The sequence below is a fragment of the Actinia tenebrosa genome, unplaced genomic scaffold, assembly GCF_029948245.1.
Source record: "Actinia tenebrosa isolate PJP-AT-01 unplaced genomic scaffold, QUT_ActTen_1.0 PGA_scaffold11__36_contigs__length_13525064, whole genome shotgun sequence".
NCBI lineage: Eukaryota > Metazoa > Cnidaria > Anthozoa > Actiniaria > Actiniidae > Actinia > Actinia tenebrosa.
Window position 1 is genome coordinate 11,416,431 of NW_028292571.1, and position 16,698 is coordinate 11,433,128.

Genomic DNA, 16,698 nt, shown 5'->3' on the forward strand with positions numbered 1-16,698 from the left:
ACGAAGTTCAATTACCACTTTATTATATTCATTTTGAAATCTTTTTTGAAAAAGACGTTTTTTCCAGTTAAACCGACATGACTTACAATCTACAAGCAGTCGATTCAAACATGCTGTCAAAAGAACTTGTTATTTATACTGATCGAGCAATGATTCTCATTTTGAAAACCAACACTTTCAATCCAAAACTAAAATGAATTTATATAGGACCAAAAGGCATTACATGTATTAAGAATCGTTTACTTACATTAAATAGCAAAACAATCCTGCCCAAAAGGGTTGTAATGAACTGGCTGTTGTCCATACAGCCAATGCTCACTGCTTGTGTTTTTACGATTTCTGTTCAACATGTTAAGATCACACTTGTGCCGAGAAAACAGCAAAAATCAAAGGTTGTTTAGTCCTTCGGTTGTCCTTAAGAAGTCACGTAGCTCAGCAAAAATCTTCTTCTTAAGAAAAATTTCTTTTAATGGCTATTTTCGTCGATGTGTTGTTATGCTTTACAGATTGAAAGGAAACCACTTTCCACGATCAATCGCCAAGAAGTCACATTCAAAAGATGCCGATTGCATTTTCCCCCACTGCTTTTCGCTGTAATATCTTCAACTTACTTAAAGGACAACTGACCCTCCAAAATGACCCATTTTTAAGAGGAACTACATCATTTGAGAAGTCCAAAAATCCAGTTTTTAAAGGGGATAGAGCATCCATTTTTCTAAAACAATTTTTTGAAAACATCGCATATATCGCTCTGGTGGCCGCCATCTTGCGCTTTTATCGCGGGCTCAGAAAAATAGCGTAATGACGTCACAACGTCACAAGAGTTCAAGCTTCCAGTTGTTTGCCTGACTTCTTCCTCAGTTTCTTATACTTTTTACTCAAAAAATACAACTTGGTCATCAAATTAAAGGCATGTCAGAATCTAATTCTTCTTCCGAAGGCTCGGACAGCTCGGGAGACGATTTCGCTCAAGAATTTTTCGGAATGGACGACGAATTTGGTTTACGGCCATATCAGTTTGAACCAGAAATAGAAATCTCCTCAGATGAAGAGTTCAGAGAAGGATCTGACAGTGACATTATTGAAGACGATGAACAAGAGAACAATCGACTTACAAATTCAGATTGGTAAGTCGTACCTCTGTCTTATCACAAAACTGAACTACATATCCATTTTATATAAAATCGTATCTTGCCACTCGTGTTCTTGCAATCTGTTCTTTAGATATTGGTATGCATGAATCCAGTTTGCGACCAAAAGCAATACCAACTTTCACAATTTTAATTAAAAACATGTTTAAAAACATCGCTTGATAGTCAATAAGTTATATACTGCAGGATATAGATACAGGGATATAGTTGTGTCACAAGTTGTGTATGTATATTCTCACTTGGGACAATCGTTGATAATGTTCAAAGATACTAAGAATTGTTTTATTTCTGTTAAATAGGTGTACCTGTGGTAGCTGCCAAATTATGGATTCAATATCTGAATGCATTTGTTGCCAAGAAATCGAAAAAGTGGTTGCAACATGCCAGTCTGTTGTTGAAGATGGAGATGCTGATGAACCACCACCATGCATTACTCAACATCCTGGATTCTTACCTGTTCGTGCCAATAAGTATGTTCTTCGAACCGCATGGGCTCAGTACAAACAGCAGTACAGTAATGCGTATGAAGGCCCAGAGCACAAGCAGTACAGACACATTGCATATAGGCAACTAGCAAGATGGTGCTGGGGAGTTCTTGGAAAGGAAGTTCGGGTTGTTCTGCCCTCTTGTGCTGTCATGTGCATCAGAGCACACTTCCCTCCCCCTGGACTAGAGGAGGACTTTGAATTTGAAGGTTTTCACTATGCAGATGATTAGCTTGGCCTAAAGTTACATGGAGTTATTATATACATTTTATTTATTCCTTACTTCATTTCATATACACAGAGTGGATTTTTTTCTATCAGGATTTCTGAATTGATAAATTGAAAAGGAAAACATGGAAAGGCTGAGACCAAAATGTATAAGAGTAGTCATGAATTTATTTTTAGATGAAGTACATATAGAAAGTTGTTTATATAAATGTTTTCTAGGTTTTGCATATTTTATTATTTAAAAACAACTACACCTAGACAAAATATCCAGCTGAATAGAGAACCTAGTGTACAAAGCACTAGTGGACAAAATCATGAGCTAACCAAGCAAATTTTGCAGTTATACTAGACATGGATAACCAATATTTCCTGGGCACCAATTTGTCTGAAAACAAGGCTAGTCAGTATTGTTTATAAAGAATTTGCCTTGAAGTAGCATGCTATAATGGATTCAAAAATTGTGCTAAATGAAAAAAAAATTCTCTTGGTGATAGAATCCCACCCCATCTTAGAATCTCGGTACTGACTAGTCTCATTGTCAGACAAATTGGCACTAGGAAATCTTGGCATCCAGGCTTGTCAGCCATTTATGGCTCATATATTTTTTTTCCAGGCAAATAGGCCCTTTGCAGCTCAGTAATCATGTGCTGATTAATTCACTGAGAGCAAATGAATGAACATCTTGATTCCCATGAGTGAAAGCGAAAGTCACTATTCAGCTGGAATTTTTTCTATACTACATTCATACTGGGAGAGACCCCATATATAATGGAGCGTAGATAGTTAAAGAAAAGACCTCTTTTAAGATTTCATTTAAAAGTCAATCGTTTCCTAAGTGGTAATGATATTTTAATACAATTTTCATCTGAACATCTAAAAACTGCAAACTTATCTACCACTTTAATCAGGTCCCCTTCACATTAATTACATATTTTGTTTATAGCAGTTTTACTTGGGTCTGTCATGTACCTTCCCATTTGTAGAAGCATTGTAATTATTACCAGTAATGAACACAACTGTTCAAAGATGAGGGGGATTGGGACGACAGGCTTACTTGACAGTTCTTTCAAAACAGCTATTCACTAGAGTACAATCACTAAAAGAGTGCCAATGATGCTTTGCATTATTTTCTACTAAATAGTGTTAATTAAAAATAGGAAATGGTTAGAATTAGCATCACTTAACACTACACATTTCAGTGTTTTTAGTCTCTACTACATTCCATTTAAATTAATTACCTAGAAAATCTTGACCGGTGTCGTTCAATCAATTCCTGTTTGTCTGGGGCAGGAACACTAGCAATGTTTCTTGGTAATTCAACCTCTTCAATTGGGTCAACCCCTGCAGCCTCCATGCCACCCTCACAAATTTCAAGTACTTTCAGTTGTAGCTCAGGGAGGAAAGCATAGCTTTTTCTTTGTAAGACTGGCTTAACAACCCAGCGCTTGTGCATCTTAGGGAAGCACTTGCGATAACGAGCTTCTCCACTCCTTGGGCCTTTTTGAACAATTGCTTGAATTCTAGCTGTATTGAAATTGTTGTCAATGGCAGCAAGTTGAGTACGAGCAACCATTCCCTTGTAAGAGAAGTGCTCTCTTTTTGAGCAATACTTCAGCATCATCGAATGATAAACTTCAAGCCCTCCTGTGTGACAAAAGTCGGTCAATCTTGCCAAGTCATTAAGTAACTTTGGTTGAAGGACAACCTCTTCTAGGGCCACATGAGCTGGTGACCCCGGCTTGATCCAGTGTGTGGTGCGCACTTGTCTGCGGGTTAGGGGAGGATGGGCACACTTTTTGAATACCTCTGCATCCTTCCAGGAATGCTTGTTCACGCAATGGTGAACAACAGATTTCCACTTCTCTCTCAAAAGTTGTACATCCCCATTACATGTAGCAGCACACCACCAAAGATGGTTTGAAATGGATTGTATCCAGGGTGCCAGCTCTTGGTTTTTCTTCAATTTTGCTTTCTTGTTCAGCTTTTTTACAATTGACTTGGAAAGATGCCACACATCATACTGGTGTTTGATGTGGCTAAAATCTTTTGCCATAGTGCTGGTGATGGATGTGTGTCTGTCAGTTGTGATACATTTTATACTGACCGTGTCTTCTAAAGTGTTCAAACACCTTAGAAACCCCTCTTTCTCCATAGCATTGGAGCTGGTTACTTCAGAGACTTGAACAATGCTGAAGGTGGCAATTTTCCCTGTGCTTGTCTCCATCATAGTATATGTGCCATATTTAGCACTATGGCCAGGACTGTCACTTCGGCCATCACCATTGAGATTTACTATGTCCTTATTTGACAGCTCTTCAATTACAGCAGCCTCCTCTCTCTTCCAAGCATCATTAACAACAGGAAATAGGTAACGTTCCTGATGTCTGTAAAAGACCCTCTCACTCAGAAATTTTAGGCCAAGACAGGATGCAAAGTTTTGAAGTCTGGTAAAAGTATTACCAGTAAATAATATTGATGAGGAAATCAACAAGTTCCCAATAGCTAAGCGATTTAACATTGGCTGTGAGTACCATGTCAAAGCATGATGTTTCATACATATAGTTGTCACAATAAGTAGGCTGCCTTGACATACAAAGTTGACATCAGCGATAGGTGCTCCACAGCTTCTACAAAACTTGAATAACTGCTGCAAACAAGAGTTAAATACCAAATATTTAGGTTCTTTGATATGGTTTTCAAGAGTTTTATTGCAGTCTTTGTTTTCTGGCTCTAATTCACTGTCCGTTGTTGAAACTGTCTCTTGCGATGAAACAATGAAACCATCATCATCGTCACTTAGTGGGAGTCCCTCTTCCTCTGAAAACAAAGACTTTTCTGACTTTTGTGGAGACACTGTTGGCATTGACTTTACTGGTGAGGTGTGATAGCTAGTACTGTAGCTGTGGTCGTGGAAGCTCACACTGAGTATTTCATCTCTACTGATGTTTGGTGAAGGGGAGGGATTGTAAACTGTTGTTGTGTCGGCATCTTTATAGTATCCAGGCTCTGTCTGAGTTGATGCAGTGGATGTTACAACATATCTACAACCAAGGCAACACTGAACACCAATCTCCTTACAAAGTGGTTCAGGAGAGAACTCTGGTGTTTCCATACTTGGTGGATCTTCACACGAGGGATTTATTGTGGCACATAGCTGCTCCACATTCTTTGAAAATACAAAAATAAACAATGTTTTCAACAATACTATAAACCATTCTTCGAGGCCTACTTTACCTTAAATAATACAAAATAAACATATTAACCAACAATGCTATAAATTATTCTTCCGTGGTCATTTATCCAAGCAAATTTGGAATATTACGGCAACATTGTTATGGTTTACGAATAAATATCAAATGTAAACTAAACACGTGCAAATAACCATTTTGAAAATTTCAAGTATCGATCAAATATTACTAGCTATACTTATGATTTTAAGCAACATTTCATCTATGAAAGCATAAATAGCTAATGATTGATGACTCGCTTCGGTATGCATTAATAAGTCTTTTTCATGAGTGATTATTTCGAAAAACAATGTAAACTATGTTATGTATAAATGACATGTTATCTCACCTCTTCGTTTTGTTTGCGTTTGAGCCGGTTCTCTGATGTAGCTCTTCTTTTAGCTGGCTTGCAAAAATTGAATACTGACGGAACAGCATCGCTCTTTAATCTCCTCTTCCTTTTTATCCCGGTTAACTGCTCCATCAGATCCACTTCAAAGCATGAATCCTCGAAGTGATCGCTGCAAACGTAGCAGTTCTTCAAAGGCGGCAGGTTCTCTCTCTTTATCCGCGCTATCCATGCCTTCTGAAGAGCTATTTTGTTAGGAATTTTGTGGTAGCTAACAGACTCAGTTTTGGAAGAATGGTTGGTGCATTCTGGCACACAACAATGGACCATCTGGATTAAGAAACTTACTCTAACTTAGACTATTAAAAGATCGACTAGCACTCGAAATATACAAACTCAACAAGTTTGGAATGCAAGCTTCACGTTGTGACGTCACGGCATTAATGCGGTAATTTATTGCGGGCTCAAATATGGCGCTCTTCTATTGCTATTTTTCGCGAATTGATTATTTCTTTTCGGCGACATAGAAGCTGTATCAGAGTTCAAAGTTGAATTTATGTGATCTATGTACGTTGTAGTTTTATATGAAAAACGGCAATTTTTGGGGTCAGTTGTCCTTTAAGCAGTTACTTTACAAAGATGCTTTTGACAATTTTAAGTGATCAGTTGGTCTTTTTAAGTCCTTTTTATGGCTTTTTCAGTCTTTTTTTACGACTTTTGACGGTAAAATCGTTCTTCAGAAAAATTTTTTTGAGTCGTGGCTCTTTTTTTTCACAAGAAGCGTTGAGCCCAACACTCAGATGGATTCCTTGATATAATTGGCTAGAAAATGACATGTCTCTCTCTTGTGCTCTTGTGATTGGTTCATATCAGTTGATGTGCAAAATCGTGCAATTTAGAGCTCAAAATCGTGCGATTTATGCTGAAATCACTGCTGCAGGGAACCAATCAGATTGCAGGATTTGCTTGTGATTTCAAAATGGATGTAATAATGTGGAAGAACCATACGCGTTTTGAGCTCGTGCGTAGGCTTCCATTAAATGCTGATTATCTCCAAAACGAGCTCGGGACACCCTATTTTTCTTTCCAGATTTGGAATCAGCATTAAATTTTGAATCGCAAAATCGAAGTTTTAAAGAAAGCTTAAATCAATTTTCAAAAGTAGGCAGTCACCTTAAAAGCATTTTGATTAGTTTTGTATTCCTTTTCAAAATGAAATACAAATGTTGACCCTGACAAGTTTCTATGAAACTCATGAAATTATTCATGTGACTCGTTGTTGACTCGTGGCTCGAAGTTGACTCGTTCAAAAACGATACTCCACAACATCAAGGCGGAAATACATAGAGGATGTGCTGATCTGTCTTAATATCTCATCCTGAGCAAAATCTAAATCATTTGAACTTTGATATTCAAACTAAACTATCGCTAATAAATGGATTTCTTACCTGTAAGTAAATTCCCTTGTGCTTTTTTCTCGACAAAAGCACAGTATAATAATGTTTGGCATATGATGTCGCAATGGCCGACACGGCTTAAAAACGCGTGATTGGTTAATTCAAAATAAATAACTGAGGATGCGCAGTGTGGTTTTCCGCTGAATTTAACGCAGGCGGTCAGTACAAAATGGCGGACGAGGAAGAATTCATGTCGAGCGCTATTTTTTCCAAAAATCGAAGTTTTTTTCCTAACATATCTGGATTAAATGCCGTAATTAATCAAGAAAACAAGTCAGATGAGTATCTTGACCTTATATGAATGGTTAATTATATTATTTTCAGTCTTATTCGGACAAAAACAAGTCATCGAAGTGTGACTGTATTTGAATAAAAAGACAGCGAAGAAATGCAATTATTGCGCCGTTATTCTAAGTCTTTTCCTAAGTTCTGACCTATAAATGCTGCTTGATTGTCAAGATAATAATGTAAATATAGTCGTGAGTGCTTTAAATTTGAAAATATGTGATCAAAACTATAGATGAGCATGCTTTACTCCGATTATTATGTTAAATCTGTTCAACTGGATTGCTGTAATTCGATATCGTGTGTTAGATTCCTAGATAATTCTTCCTTTTAGGTGTTTCTTGGCGAAAAACAAATCGTACAATGGGAATACTCATCATTGAACTAGTTTGAAAGCATACATGAACCTCCCATTGACAAAACAGCATTTTTTTTCTTCAGAAAATCTTATGTTGTTGGTTGTAAAGGTAAGTGATCTCAGCATTACGTACATTGTGTATTTCATCAGTCAACTTTCATAACAGTCTAGGGTAGTTTTAATCAGTAGTTTTGCCCTGTTTTTACCCACCCATATGGTACACAAGGAAGTTCTTTTATATTTAGTACACCTAGTGGCCTGTGTTGTTTGTTATAGATCATAATAATTAGAATACATTTTCTCCTTTCTGAGAATTGAGAATTATGATATTACCCAAGTTATAAACCAAAGTAAATAGATTTTCCATCTATCAAGATAAAATTTTTTAAACAGAGTAAAGTAATATACTGTAAGCACCCTTATGATACACAATTGCAAATTTTAATAAATAGGCCTTGGAAAAATTCCTAAAGACAATATTGGGTTTTTTCATATTCTTTTTTTTTTTTTTTTTTGCTAATAGTTATTTTCCCCTCACATTGCTTAATAAATATATACCCCATCTTCCAATTTTCAACTGTTTTGATACACTAAAATGCTAAATGATAGGATGATTGTTGGGAGTATGATTGTATCCCACCCATAAAATGATTAAATCACTCTGGGTATACCTTCCTGTTAATTGGTTCATCATTAATTCCTTTTGTTGAATCAGTTTTCAATTCTAAACCTAGAACTGAAATGTTCCTTATGAGTGATACTGAGGGAGAGATCTTTGTTGTAAAAATATTTTGAAAATATAAAAAAAGAAGTTAGTTTATTAATTCCATTGTATGTGTTTATTAAAATTTATAATAACCACTTTCAGGTTATGATTGTTCTATATAGCATTATTGTAACAATTCCTTCAGTCTAACACCCTCAAGATGCAGAATAGCTAGGTTAAAGCTATAGTAGAATATTCCAGCACCCATCTTGTGATAAAAGATGATACAAAAAGGGCTGAAATAGTTTCACATTGAAAACTTGTTTAAAGTTTTATTATGAAAATTGGTAAACCCAAACCTAGTTTTTGAATCAACAAGATTGGCAGAACCAGGAAAAAATGTCACTATTAATAATTTGTGACATTTCAGATCTAGTATGTCACTCGAATTCAATAAAACAAACTTTAGATTTAAAAAAAGCAGAACAAAAATGTCAGTTTTGAAATTTTGCAGAAAAATGTGAAGCCTATTCAGTACAAACTAAAAGACAATCTTCCAATATCTTTGCCGAGTTTTTGGTAAATACCCTTTAACTAAAGACTTGAACTTGCGTAGGTCGAGGATCAGAGATACATAAAAATGATTTCCAAAGTAAAACAAGATATTTATCCTTCGTATCACAACATTTCATCATTGACTAAAGCTTTTATCCTTAGTCTTAGCGCTTCTCTAAACCAGCTCTTCGAAACAGGTGTCTCCTCGTCCACGAATACGTTTTATCACGAAGAACTTTATTTTTCAAGTACTAATAACTACATCTGAAGAATTCCAAAGAAATAAATTTATGTTAAAATCTAATATAGATTACAATTGTCCCAGTTGAGCAAGCAATAGTTGATTGTACTATTAATATGTCTAACTTCGAATATTTTATTACTTTGAAAGGGAAAATCTAGCACGGCAGAACTTCAAATTCAATGGCCATTTGCAGTTACTTACAACAGATATTAATGAGTAAAAATATCATAATTTTAAGCTTATCTCTGTTGATCTGACCTTATTTTTGACTAAAACGTAAACATGACCTACATCAATTTGTTTCACAATTGTCGACTTTTGTACCAAAAAGTAATTTAGCGTATCTCGATAACCCTCATGTTGACCTCATTCTAAACATCACTGCCACCCTCTAAGTACTTTTTAAATTACACTATGAATGATCAATTAGATATTTTGGTTGCCACTAAGCTGTAAAAATTATTCAAAGTCGCAGGTTTTTGAAGCACGAATACTGCTAGAGCGTCCGCCATTTTGTTTTAGGGATTTTCGCGCATGCGCACGCGTTTTTAAGCCGTGTCCCTCCTGTATAGTAAAGAAAACGATCCAACACATCGACCAATGGGACGAAAACATTTTGGGAACAGTTTGATTCACATCCATGATTGATTTTCACAGGGAGAAAAATGACGAACTAATGACCTGTCAAGTCTTGAACGGTCATATCAAGTCATTTTTCTATGTTTATAGACAACGCTATATCTTCATCAAAAAATAGCTATAATCATTTTGGAAAAACCCCTTGAAAAGTTTGGTTGCTGCAGGCAAAGCCAATATTTAGCCCAACAAACTACTAAGTGAATGAAATGAAAGGGAATCCATAGCCTAGGTACTGAAAGAGGGCTTATATTGGAATATTTTAGACAGTTTTCTCAAGCAAAGGTCAAGAAAAAGTGGCTCCCACTTATTTTCCATCGAACTATAGGCGTGGAAAAAAATACAGTGATCGAGATGCAACACATTACGCGCACTGGGCACAAATGACCGGCACGGGAAAACGTCACCAAAATAAAGAAATCCTATTACTTTTATCATTCGACGTCCAACTGAGCTGAAATTTTCATAGAATATTTGAGAAGTGAGAGTTTATAAAACAATTCATTTTTAAGAGGTTATGACGTTTCTATGACGTCATATTCGGCATCTTGTATAATAATTTCTTATCGTTGATCGCTGTCTTTATCATTTGACTTGATCAGATGGAGAGTGTTGTGCAAAACACTTCAACGTTTATGGGAACTCGTTACGACGTTTCTTACTAAAGTTATTAAAGATTAAAGGATTTTGTGACGTCATCCAATTTGACGCCATCTTACATTTTAAAATACTCTTAAATGTTGTGGAACGAGTAAAAATTCTGGAGCACCTTAGCATCAATAAACTGAAAATATTTTTGAGCAACACTAATCTGGTACGTACTTTAAATATTATCTTATTCAATCTGATAAAGCTCATCACCGGCTAGATTATTCCATGTATTAGCAAGTGTTGGATGATTTTGATCATACGCCATCTCTTCAATAGTCAATGCTCTCTCTAGCCATTTGTGCTCTTCTTCATACTTGCCCAGATTACGGAGGTTCAATCCTAGATTACTTAATGTAGTAGCAAGTGTTGGATGATTTTGATCATACGCCATCTCTTCAATAGTCAATGCTCTCTCGAGACATTTCTGTGCTTCTTCATGCTTGCCCAGATCACGGAGGTTCGATCCTAGATTATTCAATGTAATAGCAAGTGTTGGATGATTTTGATCATACGCCATCTCTTGAATAGTCAATGTTCTCTCGAGACATTTCTGTGCTTCTTCATACTTGCAAAGATGACGGATGTTCAATCCTAGATTATTCAATGTAGTAGCAAGTGTTGGATGATTTTGATCATACGCCATCTCTCGAATAGGCAATGCTCTCTCGTGACATTTGTGCGCTTCTTCATACTTGCCCAGATTACGGAGGTTAGATCCTAGATTACTCAATGTAGTAGCAAGTGTTGGATGATTTTGATAATACGCCATCTCTTCAATAGTCAATGCTCTCTCGAGACATTTCTGCGCTTCTTCATGCTTGCCCAGATCACGGAGGTTCGATCCTACATTATTCAATGTAGTAGCAAGTGTTGGATGATTTTGATCATACGCCATCTCTTGAATAGTCAATGCTCTCTCGAGACATTTCTGCGCTTCTTCATGCTTGCCCAGATGACGGAGGTTCGATCCTACATTATTCAATGTAATAGCAAGTGTTGGATGGTTTTGATCATACGCCATCTCTTCAATAGTTAATGCTCTCTCGAGACGTTTGTGCGCTTCTTCATGCTTGCCCAGATGACGGAGGTTCGATCCTAGATTATTCAATGTAATAGCAAGTGTTTAATGATTTTGATCATACGCCATCTCTTCAATAGTCAATGCTCTCTCGAGACATTTGTGCGCTTCTTCATGCTTGCCCAGATCACGGAGGTTCGATCCTAGATTCTTCAATGTAATAGCAAGTGTTGGATGATTTTGATCATACGCCATCTCTTGAATAGTCAATGCTCTCTCGAGACATTTGTGCGCTTCTTCATGCTTGCCCAGATCACGGAGGTTCGATCCTAGATTACTCAATGTAGTAGCAAGTGTTGGATGATTTTGTTCATACGCCATCTCTTGAATAGTCAATGCTCTCTCTCGAGACATTTGTGCGCTTCTTCATGCTTGCCCAGATCACGGAGGTTCGATCCTAGATTATTCAATGTAATAGCAAGTGTTGGATGATTTTGATCATACGCCATCTCTTCAATAGTCAATGCTCTCTCGAGACATTTCTGCGTTTCTTCATGCTTGCCCAGATGACGGAGGTTCGATCCTAGATTACTCAATGTAGTAGCAAGTGTTGGATGATTTTGATCATACGCCATCTCTCGAATAGGCAATGCTCTCTCGTGACATTTGTGCGCTTCTTCATACTTGCCCAGATTACGGAGGTTAGATCCTAGATTACTCAATGTAGTAGCAAGTGTTGGATGATTTTGATAATACGCCATCTCTTCAATAGTCAATGCTCTCTCGAGACATTTCTGTGCTTCTTCATGCTTGCCCAGATCACGGAGGTTCGATCCTACATTATTCAATGTAATAGCAAGTGTTGGATGATTTTGATCATACGCCATCTCTTGAATAGTCAATGCTCTCTCGAGACATTTCTGCGCTTCTTCATGCTTGCCCAGATGACGGAGGTTCGATCCTACATTATTCAATGTAATAGCAAGTGTTGGATGGTTTTGATCATACGCCATCTCTTCAATAGTTAATGCTCTCTCGAGACATTTGTGCGCTTCTTCATGCTTGCCCAGATGACGGAGGTTCGATCCTAGATGATTCAATGTAATAGCAAGTGTTTAATGATTTTGATCATACGCCATCTCTTCAATAGTCAATGCTCTCTCGAGACATTTCTGCGCTTCTTCATGCTTGCCCAGATCACGGAGGTTCGATCCTAGATTCTTCAATGTAATAGCAAGTGTTGGATGATTTTGATCATACGCCATCTCTTGAATAGTCAATGCTCTCTCGAGACATTTGTGCGCTTCTTCATGCTTGCCCAGATCACGGAGGTTCGATCCTAGATTACTCAATGTAGTAGCAAGTGTTGGATGATTTTGTTCATACGCCATCTCTTGAATAGTCAATGCTCTCTCGAGACATTTGTGCGCTTCTTCATGCTTGCCCAGATGACGGAGGTTCGATCCTAGATTATTCAATGTACCAGCAAGTGTTGGATGATTTTGATCATACGCCATCTCTTGAATAGTCAATGCTCTCTCGAGACATTTCTGTGCTTCTTCATGCTTGCCCAGATCACGGAGGTTCGATCCTAGATTCTTCAATGTAATAGCAAGTGTTGGATGATTTTGATCATACGCCATCTCTTCAATAGTCAATGCTCTCTCGAGACATTTCTGCGTTTCTTCATGCTTGCCCAGATGACGGAGGTTCGATCCTAGATTATTCAATGTACCAGCAAGTGTTGGATGATTTTGATCATACGCCATCTCTTGAATAGTCAATGCTCTCTCGAGACATTTGTGCGCTTCTTCATGCTTGCCCAGATGACGGAGGTTCGATCCTAGATTATTCAATGTACCAGCAAGTGTTGGATGATTTTGATCATACGCCATCTCTTCAATAGTCAATGCTCTCTCGAGACATTTCTGTGCTTCTTCATGCTTGCCCAGATCACGGAGGTTCGATCCTAGATTCTTCAATGTAATAGCAAGTGTTGGATGATTTTGATCATACGCCATCTCTTGAATAGTCAATGCTCTCTCGAGACATTTGTGCGCTTCTTCATGCTTGCCCAGATGACGAAGGTTCGATCCTAGATTATTCAATGTAGCAGCAAGTGTTGAATGATTTTGATCATACGCCATATCTTGAATAGTCAATGCTCTCTCGAGACATTTCTGCGCTTCTTCATGCTTGCCCAGATGACGGAGGTTCGGTCCTAGATTACTCAATGTAGTAGCAAGTGTTGGATGATTTTGGTCATACGCCATCTCTTGAATAGTCAATGCTCTCTCTCGAGACATTTGTGCGCTTCTTCATGCTTGCCCAGATGACGGAGGTTCGATCCTAGATTATTCAATGTACCAGCAAGTGTTGGATGATTTTGATCATACGCCATCTCTTGAATAGTCAATGCTCTCTCGAGACATTTCTGTGCTTCTTCATGCTTGCCCAGATCACGGAGGTTCGATCCTAGCTTCTTCAATGTAATAGCAAGTGTTGGATGATTTTGATCATACGCCATCTCTTCAATAGTCAATGCTCTCTCGAGACATTTCTACGTTTCTTCATGCTTGCCCAGATGACGGAGGTTCGATCCTAGATTATTCAATGTACCAGCAAGTGTTGGATGATTTTGGTCATACGCCATCTCTTGAATAGTCAATGCTCTCTCGAGACATTTGTGCGCTTCTTCATGCTTGCCCAGATGACGGAGGTTCGATCCTAGATTATTCAATGTACCAGCAAGTGTTGGATGATTTTGATCATACGCCATCTCTTCAATAGTCAATGCTCTCTCGAGACATTTCTGTGCTTCTTCATGCTTGCCCAGATCACGGAGGTTCGATCCTAGATTCTTCAATGTAATAGCAAGTGTTGGATGATTTTGATCATACGCCATCTCTTGAATAGTCAATGCTCTCTCGAGACATTTGTGCGCTTCTTCATGCTTGCCCAGATGACGAAGGTTCGATCCTAGATTATTCAATGTAGCAGCAAGTGTTGAATGATTTTGATCATACGCCATATCTTGAATAGTCAATGCTCTCTCGAGACATTTCTGTGCTTCTTCATGCTTGCCCAGATGACGGAGGTTCGATCCTAGATTACTCAATGTAGTAGCAAGTGTTGGATGATTTTGGTCATACGCCATCTCTTGAATAGTCAATGCTCTCTCTCGAGACATTTGTGCGCTTCTTCATACTTGCCCAGATGACGGAGATTCGAATAATAGATTATTCAATGTACCAGCAAGTGTTGGATGATTTTGATCATACGCCATCTCTTCAATAGTCAATGCTCTCTCGAGACATTTCTGTGCTTCTTCATGCTTGCCCAGATCACGGAGGTTCGATCCTAGATTCTTCAATGTAATAGCAAGTGTTGGATGTTTTTGATCATACGCCATCTCTTGAATAGTCAATGCTCTCTCGAGACATTTGTGCGCTTCTTATTGCTTGCCCAGATGACGGAGGTTCGATCCTAGATTACTCAATGTAGTAGCACGTGTTGGATGATTTAGTTCATACGCCATCTCTTGAATAGTCAATGCTCTCTCGAGACATTTGTGCGCTTCTTCATGCTTGCCCCGATGACGGAGGTTCGATCCTAGATTATTCAATGTACCAGCAAGTGTTGGATGATTTTGTTCATACGCCATCTCTTCAATAGTCAATGCTCTCTCGAGACATTTGTGCCCTTCTTCATGCTTGCCCAGATGAAGGAGGTTCGATCCTAGATTATTCAATGTACCAGCAAGTGTTGGATGTTTTTGATCATACGCCATCTCTTGAATAGTCAATGCTCTCTCGAGACATTTGTGCGCTTCTTATTGCTTGCCCAGATGACGGAGGTTCGATCCTAGATTACTCAATGTAGTAGCACGTGTTGGATGATTTAGTTCATACGCCATCTCTTGAATAGTCAATGCTCTCTCGAGACATTTGTGCGCTTCTTCATGCTTGCCCAGATGACGGAGGTTCGATCCTAGATTATTCAATGTACCAGCAAGTGTTGGATGATTTTGTTCATACGCCATCTCTTCAATAGTCAATGCTCTCTCGAGACATTTGTGCCCTTCTTCATGCTTGCCCAGATGAAGGAGGTTCGATCCTAGATTATTCAATGTACCAGCAAGTGTTGGATGATTTTGATCATACGCCATCTCTTCAATAGTCAATGCTCTCTCGAGACATTTCTGTGCTTCTTCATGCTTGCCCAGATCACGGAGGTTCGATCCTAGATTCTTCAATGTAATAGCAAGTGTTGAATGATTTAGATCATACGCCATCTCTTGAATAGTCAATGCTCTCTCGAGACATTTGTGCGCTTCTTCATGCTTGCCCAGATGACGGAGGTCGATCTAGATTACTCAATGTAGCTCAAGTGTGTGAATGATTGGATCATACGATCTAATAGTCAATCTCTTCGAATAGTCTTTCTCATGCTCCCGATACGGAGTGTCATTTCTGAGACAGTTTGTTTGCTCGCCATCTGTAGCATTCCCGGTGTTTTCATGATGCCTAGATTACCTAGATTTAAGTAGCAAGTGTTGATGATTTGATCATACGCATATCTGAATAGTCAATGCTCTCTCGAGACATTTCGGCTTCTTATGCTGCCCAGATACGGAGGTTCGATCTAGATACTCATTGTAATAGCAATGTTGGATGATTTAGATCATACGCATCTCTTGATAGTCAATGCTCTTCGAGACATTTCGCATTCATGCTTGCCCAGATGACGGAGGTTCGATCCTAGATTCTTCAATGTAATAGCAAGTGTTGGATGATTTTGATCATACGCCATCTCTTCAATAGTCAATGCTCTCTCGAGACATTTGTGCGCTTCTTCATGCTTGCCCAGATGACGGAGGTTCGATCCTAGATTATTCAATGTAGCAGCAAGTGTTGAATGATTTTGATCATACGCCATATCTTGAATAGTCAATGCTCTCTCGAGACATTTGTGCGCTTCTTATTGCTTGCCCAGATGACGGAGGTTCGATCCTAGATTACTCAATGTAGTAGCACGTGTTGGATGATTTAGTTCATACGACATCTCTTGAATAGTCAATGCTCTCTCGAGACATTTCTGCGTTTCTTCATGCTTGCCCAGATGACGGAGGTTCGATCCTAGATTATTCAATGTAATAGCAAGTGTTGGATGATTTTGATCATACGCCATCTCTTCAATAGTCAATGCTCTCTCGAGACATTTGTGCGCTTCTTCATGCTTGCCCCAGATGACCGGAGGTTCGATCCTAGCTTCTTCAATTGTTAATAAGCAAGTGTTGGATGATTTTGATCAATACGCCATATCTTGAATGTCCATGATCTCCTCGA

At 38.3% G+C, this 16,698-nt stretch overlaps 3 protein-coding genes across 3 annotated transcripts in view; 1 reads left to right on the forward strand and 2 right to left on the reverse strand.

Annotated features, from left to right (window-relative positions):
* Positions 1-16,698, reverse strand: part of LOC116288186 (uncharacterized) — a 74,353-nt gene that overhangs the window by 6,630 nt on the left and 51,025 nt on the right. The window lies entirely within an intron of this gene.
* Positions 53-3,114, forward strand: LOC148912561 (uncharacterized). Its single transcript, XM_089027490.1, has 2 exons — positions 53-1,127; positions 1,451-3,114. The coding sequence occupies exons 1-2, from the start codon at positions 913-915 to the stop codon at positions 1,866-1,868; spliced, it is 633 nt and encodes a 210-aa protein (XP_088883616.1). The 5' UTR covers positions 53-912; the 3' UTR covers positions 1,869-3,114.
* On the reverse strand, positions 2,692-5,770 carry LOC148912562 (uncharacterized). Its single transcript, XM_089027208.1, has 2 exons — positions 5,441-5,770; positions 2,692-5,030 (listed from the first exon to the last, which is right to left on the reverse strand). The coding sequence occupies exons 1-2, from the start codon at positions 5,768-5,770 to the stop codon at positions 3,099-3,101; spliced, it is 2,262 nt and encodes a 753-aa protein (XP_088883334.1). The 3' UTR covers positions 2,692-3,098.